This window comes from Lycium barbarum, chromosome 8 (assembly GCF_019175385.1).
Source record: "Lycium barbarum isolate Lr01 chromosome 8, ASM1917538v2, whole genome shotgun sequence".
Lineage (NCBI taxonomy): Eukaryota > Viridiplantae > Streptophyta > Magnoliopsida > Solanales > Solanaceae > Lycium > Lycium barbarum.
This window is the reverse complement of record NC_083344.1, coordinates 130,731,905-130,747,299: the sequence shown is the minus strand read 5'-3', so window position 1 is coordinate 130,747,299 and position 15,395 is coordinate 130,731,905. Positions and strand designations below refer to the sequence as shown.

General features: G+C 32.8%; 1 protein-coding gene across 1 annotated transcript; it reads left to right on the top strand.

The window, feature by feature from the left end:
- The first annotated feature begins 2,056 nt into the window (after nucleotides 1-2,056).
- LOC132605498 (triacylglycerol lipase SDP1-like) lies at nucleotides 2,057-6,486 on the top strand. The gene is made up of 4 exons (XM_060318631.1): nucleotides 2,057-4,161; nucleotides 4,423-4,566; nucleotides 4,984-5,547; nucleotides 5,896-6,486. The coding sequence occupies exons 1-4, from the start codon at nucleotides 2,728-2,730 to the stop codon at nucleotides 6,214-6,216; spliced, it is 2,463 nt and encodes an 820-aa protein (XP_060174614.1). The 5' UTR covers nucleotides 2,057-2,727; the 3' UTR covers nucleotides 6,217-6,486.
- The last annotated feature ends 8,909 nt before the right edge of the window (nucleotides 6,487-15,395 follow it).

Below are 15,395 nucleotides of genomic sequence, written 5' to 3'. Positions count from 1 at the left end.
TAATATGCTGGACAAATGATCAGCAGATATCTTTAATTTTATTCCATGAAGAATCCGCAATTATGCAAGCTACATTATTAAACTGTGCACATTACATTTTGTGCTTCATTTATATAGCTTATACAAAATTTGCGATATATACTCCCTTTATCAGAGGAAATAGGCAACAATAATAGTTATATCATCATTTTGTCCTCCTCTATGATTAAGCCCTTCACTCTTAGTTGCTCTGGCATAAGGTACGTGTATCAGTGTATGTTTTTACCCTTTTAATTGGAAAGGCTAGAAAATTTTAAATCGTTCATAAGCTACAAAATTGAAATCTGCCAGGCTATGAAGCTCCATATTCTTCAACGTATCTTCCCAGATTATTACAGATCATCTTCTTCATTCTTGTAGGGGTGAGCATTCGGTTATTCGATTCGGTTCGGCTATTTCGGTTTCGGTATTTTGAAGGTGGATACCGAAAATCGAACCAAACTAGTTTGGTTTGATTCTTTCGGTTTCGGTTTTTTGAATTTCGGTTCGGTTCGGTTCGGTTCATTTTTGGTTTTTTTAATTCGATTTTTTTGATATGATATTAGAAGATATTTCATTTACACTAATTCATATTCTTAAAAGCAATAAAACATAAAACTGATAAATTGAAATAAAAAACAAACAAATCGGATACATAAGAACAGAAAACCATAACTATGATATAGGATTATTAGGTGTTATATACATACAGTAAGAATAACTAAGAAAACACATAAAGGACATACATTAATCCTAAAGATACATCCTACTCACCTTCTTTTATTAAGGATATTTGATTTTCTCAATTGGAGTAGAAACATTAGGGATACAAAAGCAAAAGAGCGTTTGTTACAATTGGGTTTTTTTGGGCTTAAGTTTAATGGGTCTGGACTATTTTAATTTTTTTTGGGTAATGTATTAAATTTCGGTGAGCGTTCGGTTCTTCGGTTCGATTTTATCAAACTTCAATTCAGCTATTTCTGTTTCGGTTTTTTGAAGGTGGACACCGAACACCGAACCCAACTAGTTCGGTTCGGTTCTTTCGATTTCGATTTTTTGAAGTTCAGTTCGATTCGATCTGATTTTTCAATTTTCGATATTTATGCCCGGGCCTACTTTGTTGTACCTTTCGTTTGTCAGAAAGTCGGCAATATTGATTCGCCTCCCTCTGTACTCGGCAAGTAGGTAGTCTATTTCCGTTTCTAAGTCTTTGTATTACATTTCTTTTCCTAAGCTCAACCCTTTTTCGATGCTCCATAAGTTTGTAACGAGAATTGAAGTACACTTCAGCGTAATCACCTGAGTATTCCACTGTTCACTTCTCTTAACCATTTCTAAAGAGACCCCCAAAGACAATGCTGTATATCCAATTTTTGCAGCGGTGACTACAAATTAAACAATTACGGTTACATGGGTGAAAATTCTTCCAGCCGATTGACTAAAAATTTTATGATCCCTAGTTTATGAGATGAGATCGTCCAAAACTATATAAGAAACAATAACTTATTCTCTCTACCAATATCAACATGATACCTTTCCAAGAATTTGTCATGTAATTGGTTGCAACTAACAACTAAGCATTTGGTGACAGAGTGAACGGTGGACTTGGTTTAATCATCTTTCATCTCAACTTGATAACCTTATACTTAAGGCCCCGTTGCCTTTTTATTCTGAAACATTTTTCCAATCTACATAATTAAACTGTTAATATACTTATCCCAAAACAATCTATACATCTTTCTACACACTTCCAAAAATTCTTCTATATGAATAATTGCTTGCAAGCAATTAAAAACACCTAGCAGCCAATGAAAAAGATGTTACATAAGTGAAATCGAGTCATCTATATATCCAAGAATTTGTCACATTAATCAAGACCATATTGACATGGCCAGAAGCAGAAAGGACAAAGAGGATAATAGAACAAATATAGGTCATGCCTTACTATTGTCCTTTTGCTAAATGTAACAATCCATGGGAATTGATGAATAGTATTACTATAAAAATTGGTTTCAAGTTCCAATAGGACTAGTGCCTGTCCATATTTTTCCAATAGCTAACACATATAGAACCCATATCGTTATCTGACTCAAAGTTATGGACTTCCTTACTATTCTCCAATCCCAATTATTTGTTAAACCCATACAACATGCCATTGCTCTGTCCATTTTTAATTTTTCCCTGTTTTTTCTAGGACCCTTTTGGACAAAGATTTAGTAGGTTTGATAAAAATTGAATCTTGAAGTGAAATTCTCAGTCTTTCTACTTGTCAGTGTGAACTGAGGACCCATGGGAAGTGTTTGAAATTTTTGGTAACTTTTTTTTTTTTTTAAATGCATGTTGTCTCCTAGGACCCTTTTGGAAAATGCTTTGGTAGATATGATAAAAATTGAATCTTGAAGTGAAATTCTGGATCTTTTTTATCTCTCTTTCTAGTTGGAAGTGTGAACTGAGACCCAATGTGTTGATTGATTTTGTGCTTTTGCTTAGTTTCCAAAAAAGCTAATTTGTTACTTCTTTCTTTGACTTGTATTGAGATAGTCAGTTTGAATTATTTTTGTCACTATTTGAACTCTACTTACACATGCTTTAGTGTTTAATTGTTGATGCCATCTGACTTACCTAAATGTTGTGATTTATTTTCTTCATTTTCTTAATCTTAGTTGTTTACAATCTATGTATTGGTTCTTGCCAATATTTCATTAAGTTATGGACATAAGTAATGAGGCTAGTGTTGATTTCTTTTCAATTGGACCTTCTTCAATTGTGGATAGAACAGTAGCCTTTAGAGTCCTGTTCTGCAAATCAATCGCGCGGTTGAGGCACAAAGTCTTTCATTTCTTGATATACTACTTGTACAAGATCAAGAACTATTTGTCATACTACTTGACACCTTTGATCAAATGGTTTCATCCTCGTAACCCACAAGGAATATTAGTGTTAGTAACACTTCTAGCCTTCTTGTTGAGGCGATACACGAATGTTAAAATCAGGGCTGATATGGCTTATAAGAGGAAATTTTGGAAGAACATGAGATCTGCCTTAACTTATGAGGAGTGGGCTCATGCTGCCAAAATGTTGGAGAAAGAGACCCCTAAAATGAATGAGGCAGAGTTTTATGATGAAGAATTAGTTATAAATAAACTCCAAGAACTTCAACATCGTCGTCATGAAGGATCTTTAAGAGACATTATGTTCTTTATGAGGGCTGACCTAGTGAGAAATCTTGGCAATATGTGTAATCCACAACTTCATAAGGGTAGGCTTCATGTGCCTAAACTTATTAAAGAATATATCGACGAGGTTTCAACTCAGTTGAAAATGGTATGTGACTCTGATTCAGATGAGATTTTATTGGAAGAGAAACTTTCTTTTATGCATGAAACAAGACATGCTTTTGGTCGAACAGCTTTGCTTTTAAGCGGGGGCGCTTCATTAGGAGCTTTTCATGTTGGTGTGGTGAAGACATTGGTAGAACACAAGCTCATGCCTAGGATAATTGCTGGTTCAAGTGTTGGATCAATTATGTGTTCTGTTGTTGCAACTCGGTCTTGGCCCGAGCTGCAGAGTTTCTTCGAGGATTCTTGGCACGCGTTGCAACCATTTGAACAGATGGGCGGAATCTTTACTGTTTTCAGGAGGATCATGAGACAAGGTGCTGTACATGAGATTAGGCAGTTGCAGGTGATGTTACGCCATCTCACGAATAATCTTACTTTCCAAGAAGCCTACGATATGACTGGTCGAGTTCTAGGGATTACAGTTTGCTCGCCTAGAAAACATGAACCTCCTAGATGTTTGAACTACTTGACTTCCCCTCATGTTGTTATATGGAGTGCTGTGACTGCTTCTTGCGCCTTTCCTGGTCTGTTTGAAGCTCAAGAACTGATGGCAAAGGATAGAAGTGGAAATCTCGTTCCTTATCATCCACCATTTCATTGGGAACCTGATCAGGCGGCTTCTGGTAATTCATCTGCTCGTCGATGGAGGGATGGTAGCTTGGAGATTGATTTGCCTATGATGCAGCTAAAAGAGCTCTTCAATGTAAATCACTTTATTGTGAGCCAGGCGAATCCACATATCGCTCCCTTACTCAGGATCAAAGAGTTTGTAAGAGCTTATGGAGGCAACTTTGCTGCCAAGGTAATTGATTTACTATCTCTTTAATATCCTGTACGCAAGTGTTTGAAATTATGAAATTATATTCAGCTATATCTCTCTGCCTAAATTATGCTGATACTTTCTTTCTGTCTCTTTCTTGATGGCTGTAACTAAGAGTACTTACTGGTTAATTGTCTTTGCATGTCCCTAGTTATTTTTGCTATCTGATGTGAGTTTTATTATTGCCTCAAAAGACAGAAAAGTTAAGTGGACAAATGTAACGATAAGTATTTCGCTATGCAGCTTGCTCATCTTACTGAGATGGAGGTGAAACACAGATGTAATCAGGTATTGAAACTTGGTTTTCCCTTGGGGGGATTAGCCAAGCTATTTGCTCAAGATTGGGAGGGTGACGTCACCGTTGTAATGCCTGCCACTCTTGCTCAGGTATGTCCATGACTAGTGTTGATTCTTTTCCTAGTAAGAATTAGTGGCTGTTTTAAGGCTCAATAATAATTTGCATCTTTGAGAAATTTGTAATTTTACCTGCTGTTTGACAAAGTGGAAAGACGCCCTAAATGTTCGATAACATTATGTTAAATGCTAAATGCTAAATGCCGGAGGACTAATTAAGCATTTTCCACCAGAATGAGGATTCCTAGAAGTTTGATGCTCTTATATTTTCAAGGTTAAATGACCTCTACTTTTGTGTCCTCTTACTTTAGCTATTCACTCTAAACTGGAACCTGTAGTTAAACATCATGTTTCAATATGTTTACTTTGTTGGGCGAAGATTATTTTGATTGCAAGATTTCGAGTTTGGCTTCGTAACTAACCTCCCACCATATGTTGTTTATGATACAGTACTTGAAACTCATACAGAACCCCTCTACTTTGGAGGTTCAAAAGGCAGCAAATCAAGGGAGGAGGTGCACTTGGGAGAAACTATCAGCCATTAAGGCAAATTGTGGAATTGAGCTTGCTCTTGATGAGTGTGTTGCAATACTCAACCATATGCGTAGACTAAAAAGGAGCGCCGACAGAGCAGCAGCCACTTCACACGGCTTGTCAAGCAGTACTGTCAGGCTTAATGCTTCTCGACAAATTCCTTCTCGGAATTGCATTGCGCGAGAGAATTCAACAGGCTCCCTTGAAGAAGACTTTGCGCGAAATTGGCTTTCTAATAATAGGAATACGCATGATCATCATGTTAGTGACAGTGAGTCTGAAAGCGCGGATTATAATTCTTGGACAAGATCTGGTGGTCCTTTGATGAGGACAACATCGGCTGATAAGTTTATCGACTATGTCCATAACTTGGAAAATAATGCTTCACAACGATCGAACAGAGGATTGAGTATTGACCTCAACAATGTTGTTGTTCCTCAGATGGTTATAGGCCGGGAGCCTCTTTCCCCGAGTCCACGGGTAATGTTAAAAATATGTCTCAGGATATTATAGAAACAAAATAGATAGTTGTATTATCTCTAAAAGATTTGTAGAAAATCAGTTTCTCAGTAGCTAACTTTTAGGATTTCAAATTGTTTTCTATTAGAGTCTTTTGTGGCTTGAATGTAGGAGTTAGTTTTCTCTTTCTTTGTGATTTGGTTTTGCAGGTAAGTCAGTAGCATATTTTCTATTTTTCAGCTAGAATTTGAAGCTATAAATGTATGTCTCCGAGTAATTAACAAGATAGTTCCCATTGACTTCGTAGTCAGTATGTTTCTGTTAACTTCCTCTATTATTTCTCTAAGTTTCTTTGTTAAAAATCAACAGGTAACAACACCAGACAGAAGATCAGATACAGAATTTGATCAAAGAGACATCAAAATTATTGTAGCTGAAGGTGATTTACTACAGACTGAGAGGACTAACAATGGGATTGTCTTCAATGTGGTAAGGAGAGGAGACTTGACTCCATTAAATAGGAGTCTTGATTCAGAAAATAACAGTTCCTTGCATGATCCGATGGCCGAATGCGTGCAACTCGAAAGTCCAGAAAAGGATATGGATATAATCTCAGTATCAGAAGATGGAGAAAATGATCAGAGATTGGAAGATGCAGTAGAGGAAGTAACAGAAAATCAGATCATATGATATGATCATGTCGTGTTTAGTTTAACCGACGAGCTATAGCTTGTTATTACTCTATTTTTCAGGTTATCATATCAAGCCTCATATGAAGAGTTACCTGTTGTTGTAGGTCAACTTAACCTGATACCCTAAAAGTTCTTTCTAGTGTGAATGCACAGAATTTTGACTCATATTTTTAAAATTTGATAACCTGATCTGCTGTCAAAGATCACATATGCCACTACTTTTGACATGATATTTTTGAAGAGATTATAGTTGGATTTGTGGCTATCATTTGGAGGGAATTATGTTGGCATATGCTTGTGGATGTTGAACTAGACACTGCATTTTAAAACTGTGGGAAGCTATAGTCCACTTATTTGTGATGTTCTACTTATTCTTTCTCCTTGTAAAAGTGGTTTGACTAATGTCTCTATTGTTGGAAGGAATTGCATGTGCTTATTATCTGCTAATTAAGTGTTTGTGACTACTCTTTAAACCGTGGCCAGGAGATTTTTCAAAGGTTAGTTAGCTTTATGCCTTAAATTTAGTATAAAGTCTACACCACCTCAATCAGAGGCGGATCTAGGATTTGAAGGTGTCGGGTGCCATAATTTTCTTCAATGTACATCTTGTTAGGAACGTGTTGGGTCGGATCCATCTCTTTTTAATTTATTCGGGTCAACTTAATAGGCCTTTTTTTATTTGCAAATATGAAAATTACATCTCAAAAATAAAAAAACGAACATAATTAACATCTTAAAAAAGGAATCACACCCATTAACAACAAGGTAAAATCAACATTTTCACCAAGGGACTTGCATCTTTTATGTATATTAAAAAATGAACTTGTAAAATAACATCTTCAATAAGGGAATTACACCAATCGAAAAATAATAGAAAAACTCTTCAATAGGTAATTACACCCTATAAATGTAGAATTTAAACTACAAGTTCTCAAAAATAAATCATAAATTTCATGTTTTTTCTAAACAATGCTTGTGAAATTTCCATCACAATTTAAGTAGTAAAGTGATTTAAATTGAATTTAACAATTATAGAATAGCATAATTTTTTATAATACACTCCCTCAGTCCATTTTTATTTGTCCACTATACTAAAAATATATGTCCACTTTTACTTGTAAGTTGTATAGTTTGAAAAAACAAGACATAATTTATCATTTTATACTTATTTTACCCTTATTATTAAGTACTCCAATTCATTTCTCATTTTATTTATTGATTATTAAGAGTGTCCCCAGTCAATTATAGACAATAGATGCAAGTAAACATGGACGGAGGGAATAATAAACAAAAGAAATTATAAAAAATAAAAATAAATTGAATTTTGATCTCAATCCAAAATTCCCCTTGAGACCCAAGTTTTTCGATTTAAATACTCACAGATTTGAAATTAAGAAAAATGCTTAATTTAAGGGATTTTGAAGTTTCTATTTGTGTGTTCTCGCTAGAGATCACAGATAAAATAATAGAATAGAGGAAAGACAATATAAATAATAAAAAGATAAATAGAAAATTGGGAGAGCCGAAAAGGGAATTACTGATACAAAGAAACTATAAAGCACAAAGAAAAACGGGATTCGAAAATGTTCAAGATAAATTCAAACTTGTGTCTACCAGCCATGGCACCTTTGTCTAATTTGCGACTGGGGGTGGCAGGATCAAATATTTAACCTAGTTTAAGCAAATTGCAACATAGGTATATAAAAAAAATTATCAATCTAGGGGTGTCATGCCACCCCCACCCTAAAGGGTGGATCCGCCCCTGACCTCAATCATGAATTTACATAAACATGGGGCACTGTTTCTGCAATTTGGGTGATGCGTTGTCAAAGGCTTGTTTGAAAGCATGCGCTTGCCCTGAAGTTAGGTTCAACACAGGTTGAGCGCTTTTCCTTGCTTAGCGGGCGCTTTAGAGCCATTATCATGCACGCGTCTCATCGCTTGTGGATGTTATCCTAAAGAGACGGCACTAAATAATAAATATTTTACTATTTTAAATTCTTTAAATCCCTTTGTCCACATTTCTTTATTGGTGCTTTTAGTTACCATTCTTAACATATATTTTGGTATGTTTTTCCTCTTTTACACTTTTTTTCATTAACACTCACACTTTTTTTTCACTTTGCGCTTAGATCCCATTAAACGTCAAAGAGATCGAAAGTAGAGTAGCAATTGACATTGGATGATTTCACACATTATAGTGCCAGAAATATTTTTGGTGTATCATGAACCAAAAGTTCGGAATATTGTACTTTAAATTTGTTAAGGACTACTATGATAGGTTTAAAACGTATTCTCCTAGACATAGATTTTACAAAGTTACAACAAATTTAATAAAAGGATATTAGAAATTCTTTTGGTTTTGTGACTTTTGAACTTGGTGCTTGTGAAATTAATTTAAAATTCTAGATCAACCTTTTAATATAGAGTCTCGAGTTAATATCAAATGAAAACATCTTTTCTCCAAAGTGAGAACAGAGAAAGTTGCTTGCCAAAAAAAAATGAAATTTTCAATACTTTAGTGCATCCAAAATGGACCAGCGTAACAAGAAATTTCAAGCAAAAATATACATATTTTTCATAGAGGGACAAATGTAGCAATCTCAGCACACAAAACAGGACTCTCCACATAAAAGTTAGATAATTCTCGTCTTAATGTCTATAAACATAATACGTATATACTTAATTAAATAACAAAGGTTCTTGTGGGGCATTTAACCTTCTAGATACCTAGGAATTTTGATTGGAACGTTAAAAAAAAAATATATTGTAAGCTACAAAATAATGCAAAATGGTCCTTAAAGAAGTAACCAATGGCGGAGAGCCGGAGACACCTTTTAGTAAGATTTGGTAGAAAAAAAGGTACTATTTTTTTGTATGTGTGAATTGTGATAAGTAAAACTTTGCCGGAAAGAAAGTATATTAATTTGAGACAAGAGGTAAAGTCTTAAAATCAACACAGTTCGAGAAGCAAATTCACTAGCAAAGATACATTTTGACAATAGATCGACTTAGCATAACGAATGGGACCCAAATGAGGTCAAAGCTAGCCCCATTATCTTCTCCGATAACAAACATGCAATAAATAAAATTGATAACAAATTGGAGTTCTACCCTTTTTTCAATTGAAGAGACAGTTAATAAATATTAAAAAAAAATATATGCATTATTACAAGATTAACGTTCCATGCGGAGCCTTTTTTTTTTTTTTGACAATAAATGACTTTAGTGTATTTATGCATAAACAGTCTCAAAAAGTTAAAAGATGTAACATCATTTACAATCTAACTAGGGAAAACATAAATCCAACTAACCTTATCTAGCAACGAAATAAAAAACTTGATTAAATTATGCACTAGTATATTCCATAATCTAATAATATCACTGCAAGAAAGAAACTACAAGAAGAAGACATTTGCCAACAAAAAAAAATTTGTTGTCATAGTATTGACTATTGTTGTAAAAAGTATTTTTTAATGTTGTTGCATAAATTTTTTCCATCGGCTGTTATTGCTAGGGCTGCGTATCGGGTGGTTCGGTTCGGGTTTGAAAGTTATCGGTTATCGGTTTGTAGACATGTTGAACAGTTAAAGAACCGTTAAGGTATTGGTTACTGGGTTATCGGTTATTGATCGTTATCGATTTGGTTATCAGTTTAACCGTTAAGATTTCACACGAAATTTTTTCAAGAAGAGAACCCATAAAAAAATGGCTTGACATATAGCTACATAACAAAAACAAGAACAATAGCACAAAACTTAATTACAGACAATTAACCAACCAAACTAAACTTTCAATTCAATGAAGTACCTCTACTAATTATTACTCTTACCATCTTTGATGGCATTATCTACAACCACTTCTTTGAACTTTTTGTACTCATCAATTTCATTACTAATACTTTTCATTACTGCAGCACTTTGTACAGCAACAACATAACAGGCTAACAGCATTACTTGCATTAGCTACTGGCTTGACCATATAAAATGCACCTCATGAAATTGCAGCAACTTTCTCACTAAAAGCTTCACACATGAATTGATATAAAGATCAGGCCACTTGAGAGTTGAGACTAGAGAGAAAAGCTTAAAACTGAAAGCGTCGTTTATGAAATGGAAGTCAAGTAACCCTAGTCCAACTGTCCAAGTGACTTTATATACGAAATGGTAAAATTGTAATTAAATAATTAGTTATCAAGTTATCGGGTAACCCGATAACAAAAATGGTCAAACCGTGACCCGATCCAATAAGCCAATAACCACAGGGCACCACCCGTTACCTGAATCATTAATCCATTAACCCAAATCATTGAGCCAATAACCCATTAACCGGTTCGGGTTATTGATTTAACCGTTAATATGCAGAGCCCTAGTTATTGCAATGACCTGCAACAACTTTTTTGTTGTTGCCAAAAAAAAAATGCAACAATACGGCAACAAATTAAAATTAAATTATTTGGCAACAAAAAAAAAGTTCATTTTTAAAAATTTCATCATATATGCCAATAATAAAACTAAGTTGTTGTCAAATATTGAATTTTGCCAACAATATTATTTTTGTTGTCAAAGAATTGTTGTCATTTCTGTACTTTCTTTTTTAGTGTATACACAACATGTATTATTCGATCATGGTGGAGTTGGCTTCTCGGCCTCTGGTATTATTCGATACTTGTCAAATAAAAATTGTTTCTAATTTGTTTGCCTTAGCAGCGTCGATAGCAAACACAGAAAGAACTGGTAGATACAAAATGTTCTTAAAGTGTTGTAAAAAAGATTGGAGTTCTACGTTACAAACTCAAAGCTGGTCATTGAGTACCAAACTGATTGAAAAATGATCATTGAGTGAAGAATAGAATCGCAATCCAACGAAAAGATTTGGTGCAATGAATCCATGGGAATTCAGAACTTATATAGCAAGAAAGAAAATAATTCTTTTAATTTATGTACCTGAAGTATATATCTGCCCAGTTAATGATCGGAGATGATTAATAAATAGGTAATCTTAGGAAAGTTTATTCAAACATTCTTATGATTAAAATTACTAAATCTTTTCTAAATAATGAGTAAAAACGTCAAAAGACAATTAATATGATTCAAAGGGATATAGTGAAATGATCTTCAGCCTCTCCGCTTTTAAATTAGTCAAAGCTAAGGGTGATAAATGGACGGTTGATTAATTGACCCACTAATAACACAAAATTAAGTAATTAACCCCTTCAAAAGATGGGTCAGCTCGGGCTACAATCCAACTTGACCCATTAAGAAATATAACTTATTCAACCTATAATTTGTACGGGTTACACATTTGTGGGTCAAATCTAACACCACAGGTCAAAGCACAACTTCCTATTTCAATAAATTAGTTAAGGGTGAAAATCGTTTACGCTCCCTAACTTTGCTTTAAAAATCAAACTCTCCCCTTAATTTTGAATAATAGATATTATCCCCTCTTTATTCTAACTGATTTTCTTAAGTGCCTATTTTACCCATACATTATCAACATATCTTCTTCTTTTTTACTTCTGTAAAATCATGATATTTTTTTATTTTCTAAAATCTATTTAACAAATTTTCCATAGAAAAAATAAACATTATTTTCAAGACGAAAAAAGAAAAGTGAGAAATATTAATTGAGTATAAGTTAATTTCGTTCTGTAATGAAATAATGAAAAGAATTAAGAATTTTATTTTATTAATAATAATCAAAACTCTAATATCTATTATATACGTGAAAATAATAGGTAATAATAACTTTGTAAATATATTACAATGCATGTAATACAAAAATAATTATCAAAAATAGAGGTATATCTATAACAAATTCTTAAAAGAATATCTAATTATATCATAAATAAATTTTAAGTTATAACTTTAAAAATATTTCATTAATGACAACAAAAAATTGTTTATCATTAAACACAATAGTATAAGAGAGAATGAAACTCAATATACATATACACATGCATGTACATACATATGTACATACTCAATGAATTTAATATTAACATAGCAATCATAAAAAACAACATTACATTTTGTGATAAATTCATAAAAGGATTGTTCTAATTATAATGTTAATGAACTTAAATAAAATTTTATAAATAGCTAGGTTAAAAGAAAAATATTATATATAATAGAGAAAAGGTTTACATAGATGAAGGATTGAAAATGTCAAGGATAAAATATGCATTGCATATGATAAAGGTGAGAAAATATCTATTATTCATAATTAGTAGGGGGGGGGGGGGAGCGAGGGTTGATTTTTAAAGTACAATTGGGGGGTGAAAATAACTTTCACCCATTAGTTAATTATAAACGTTAGTTACCGAACCTCGATAACATAAAACCAGTGTTTTAAAAGGCAGTTCTGGGACTCGCCTCGGGGCTCGCCCCGGGGCGGGGCACTAGCAAAATGGCCCAGGGCTCACGTGTGGGGCTTAATTCCTATGAGGCTTACACCCTAAGCGCTCGATTGTACGCCTTAAACACGCCCAACGCTCAGGGCTCGCCTAACAGTTCTTACACAATTATATGTTAAATTCCTTAATTAAAACCGTTGACTCTCATAATTCTTTAACAAATGATTGATACTTAATAATTTTTCATTTACCGAAATAAGAAGATTGGGTATAACTCAAATAACAAGTCGTAGTATTGCATATTTACTATATGAGAACATCGTGAGGGTGAATATCACTTAATATTTCTTTTAAGAATACATAACCGAATTGTGAATTTTCACTTGTCATTGGTCTTTTGCCCTATGTATCAAAATTATCATACTTTATTATTTCTCTATTTGAAAGTAATTTTATTTTTATTCATGAAGGAGTTACGTTTCAATTATAATACTAATAAAGTTGTTTATAGGGAGATAAAATGAATAGTATAATAGTAATATTGTTTTAACAAATTGTGATTTTTTCATTGTTTGAAAGTTAAGATGTTAAAGTTGATTTGCATTTCATAATAGCTTTTATTTCATTGTATTGTTTATACTTTTAAGGTTATATTATATATAATTACAAGTTGTAAGTGGTGTATAATGGATTGTTTTGATTAACTTTTTGTGAGGATCAAACACACACACACACACATATATATATATTTCATTTATTTACACTTTTTTATATTTTTTATGTAATTTTACCTATTTAAAAATATTTATTATAATTATATTATTTTATGAAATACAAAAAATTAAATACCCATGGGGCTTACGCCCCGTGCCTCAGGGCTTACGCCTCATCAAGGCATATGTAAAACGCCCCGTCTTACGCCCCCGCCTTTTTAAACACCGCATAAAACTGCAAAATCGGATATTCAATTTGGAAAGTACTATAACTAATCACCTTTTTTGCTGCCAGAAAACATTCACTTGCAATTTCCAGTGAATTTCTTAATTGCAAACAGCAATGGTCCTGCTCATTGTAGTACTACTATAAAAATATTAATCAAATTGTGAAAGCTAGAAATATCTTTTTTTATTCTCCTGCAGCTCTATTTTCCAATCTAGGACCACATAATTATTTTACGAGCAAAATGTTGTCCTATTGATATCACGTTAAAATAATTCCAAATTCTTGACGTGCTGTTAACAGTGAGCTAAAGCCTTTTCAGTGTGCCAATTATCTGTTGGCCAAAAGTTAACAACCAAATGAATGAAGCTGCATGTGATGGCAAACTTGGACTAATTTAATAATTTTTATTTAATCTTTCACATGCACTATCCTTCTCTAAAATTAAAAAATAATAAAATTTTGGTAAAGAAACTCAAAAGGGATTGTGAAAGATATAGAAAAATATAACTTTTTTGATGTGAAAATTTGTGGTTTGTTGACTATCTTAATTAATTCACACTATAATGTAGAGAAACAATTTGGTGCAATGTACCTAGAAGAAAAGTTTATGAAATTTGTATTTGATGAGAACATTTTTCATGTCACTCGCGGTTTAAATTGAGAAAGTTCTTCATTCTCAAAAGTTTAAATTCAAAAGTTTTATTAAAACATAGATATCTTGATCATTACATAAACACCATAGAGGAATTAAAAATTGCTACTGGCTCCTAATGGAGCTCTAATTTGGAACTAATTTACACAATTATCAAATTGAGAGTTAAATTTAAATTTTTTGAACATAATCCACTTGTTTTACGCTAAACCTCTGTTAATAATAAGGACAAACACAAGACGATTTACAAGAGCAAGAATCGACCAACAATCTGACAAATTTAGAGCCCGTTTGGCTTAACTGATTTAAAGCAGCTGATAAGCATTAAATGCCAAAATTGATGTAACAAATTATAAGCAGTTACGTGTTTAGATAAAAGTCCTGAAACTGAAGTGTTTGGTTAAAAAATGCTGATAAGAACTTCCTTAAATTAAAATGACTTAAATACCCTTAAACTGTTGTGATTTTATAATATTTTAAATTTCAAGTTAATCCAAATACAAAATAATTATTGATTAGAATTATTTTTTATAAGTACAAATTATTATATGATAAGCTAGAATATAATAATAAGTTATAATAATAATAATTAATAATTGACTAAAATAGTCATTAAATAGCATACTTAAATGGTACGAGGAATATTTATATAGAGAAAATTAAAAGCAGAGAAATTCATAGATACCAAGAGGAATTATGAATATTCCATCGAGATGAAGTTGAGTTACGATAAAAACATTAGAAATTCAGTATGCAAATCACGACTCTTCTTACTTAACACATGCAAATGAACTTTATAAAGTAGTAATAAAGATGACAGAAGATTGATTTATAATAGATATCTTTATCATCCATATCCAATTGTTTTTTATGCAGAAGAACTTCGGATTATTTCAATTTTGAGAAAAGTCGTGAAAAAGGTAAAGAAGTGAAGTTATGGAGAGGGTTAGGGTTTTAATTTCAGTAAGGGTATTTGGTGAATTAAAAATAATATTAAGGATAGAATTGTAAATTTTTTTGTCAAACTTGAAGTGCTTATAAGCTAAAAAACGACAAGTTAAGGATGATCAACTTATGACTCTTAACTTATTTTAGCTTATAAGCACTTGACTTATAATCACATTTAATTTTACCAAACGGGTAGATAAGTTAAAAAGTAGCTTATAAGCAGGTTTGATCGGCTTATAAGCTTAGTCAAACACCCTCTTAGACCTGTCCCTATATG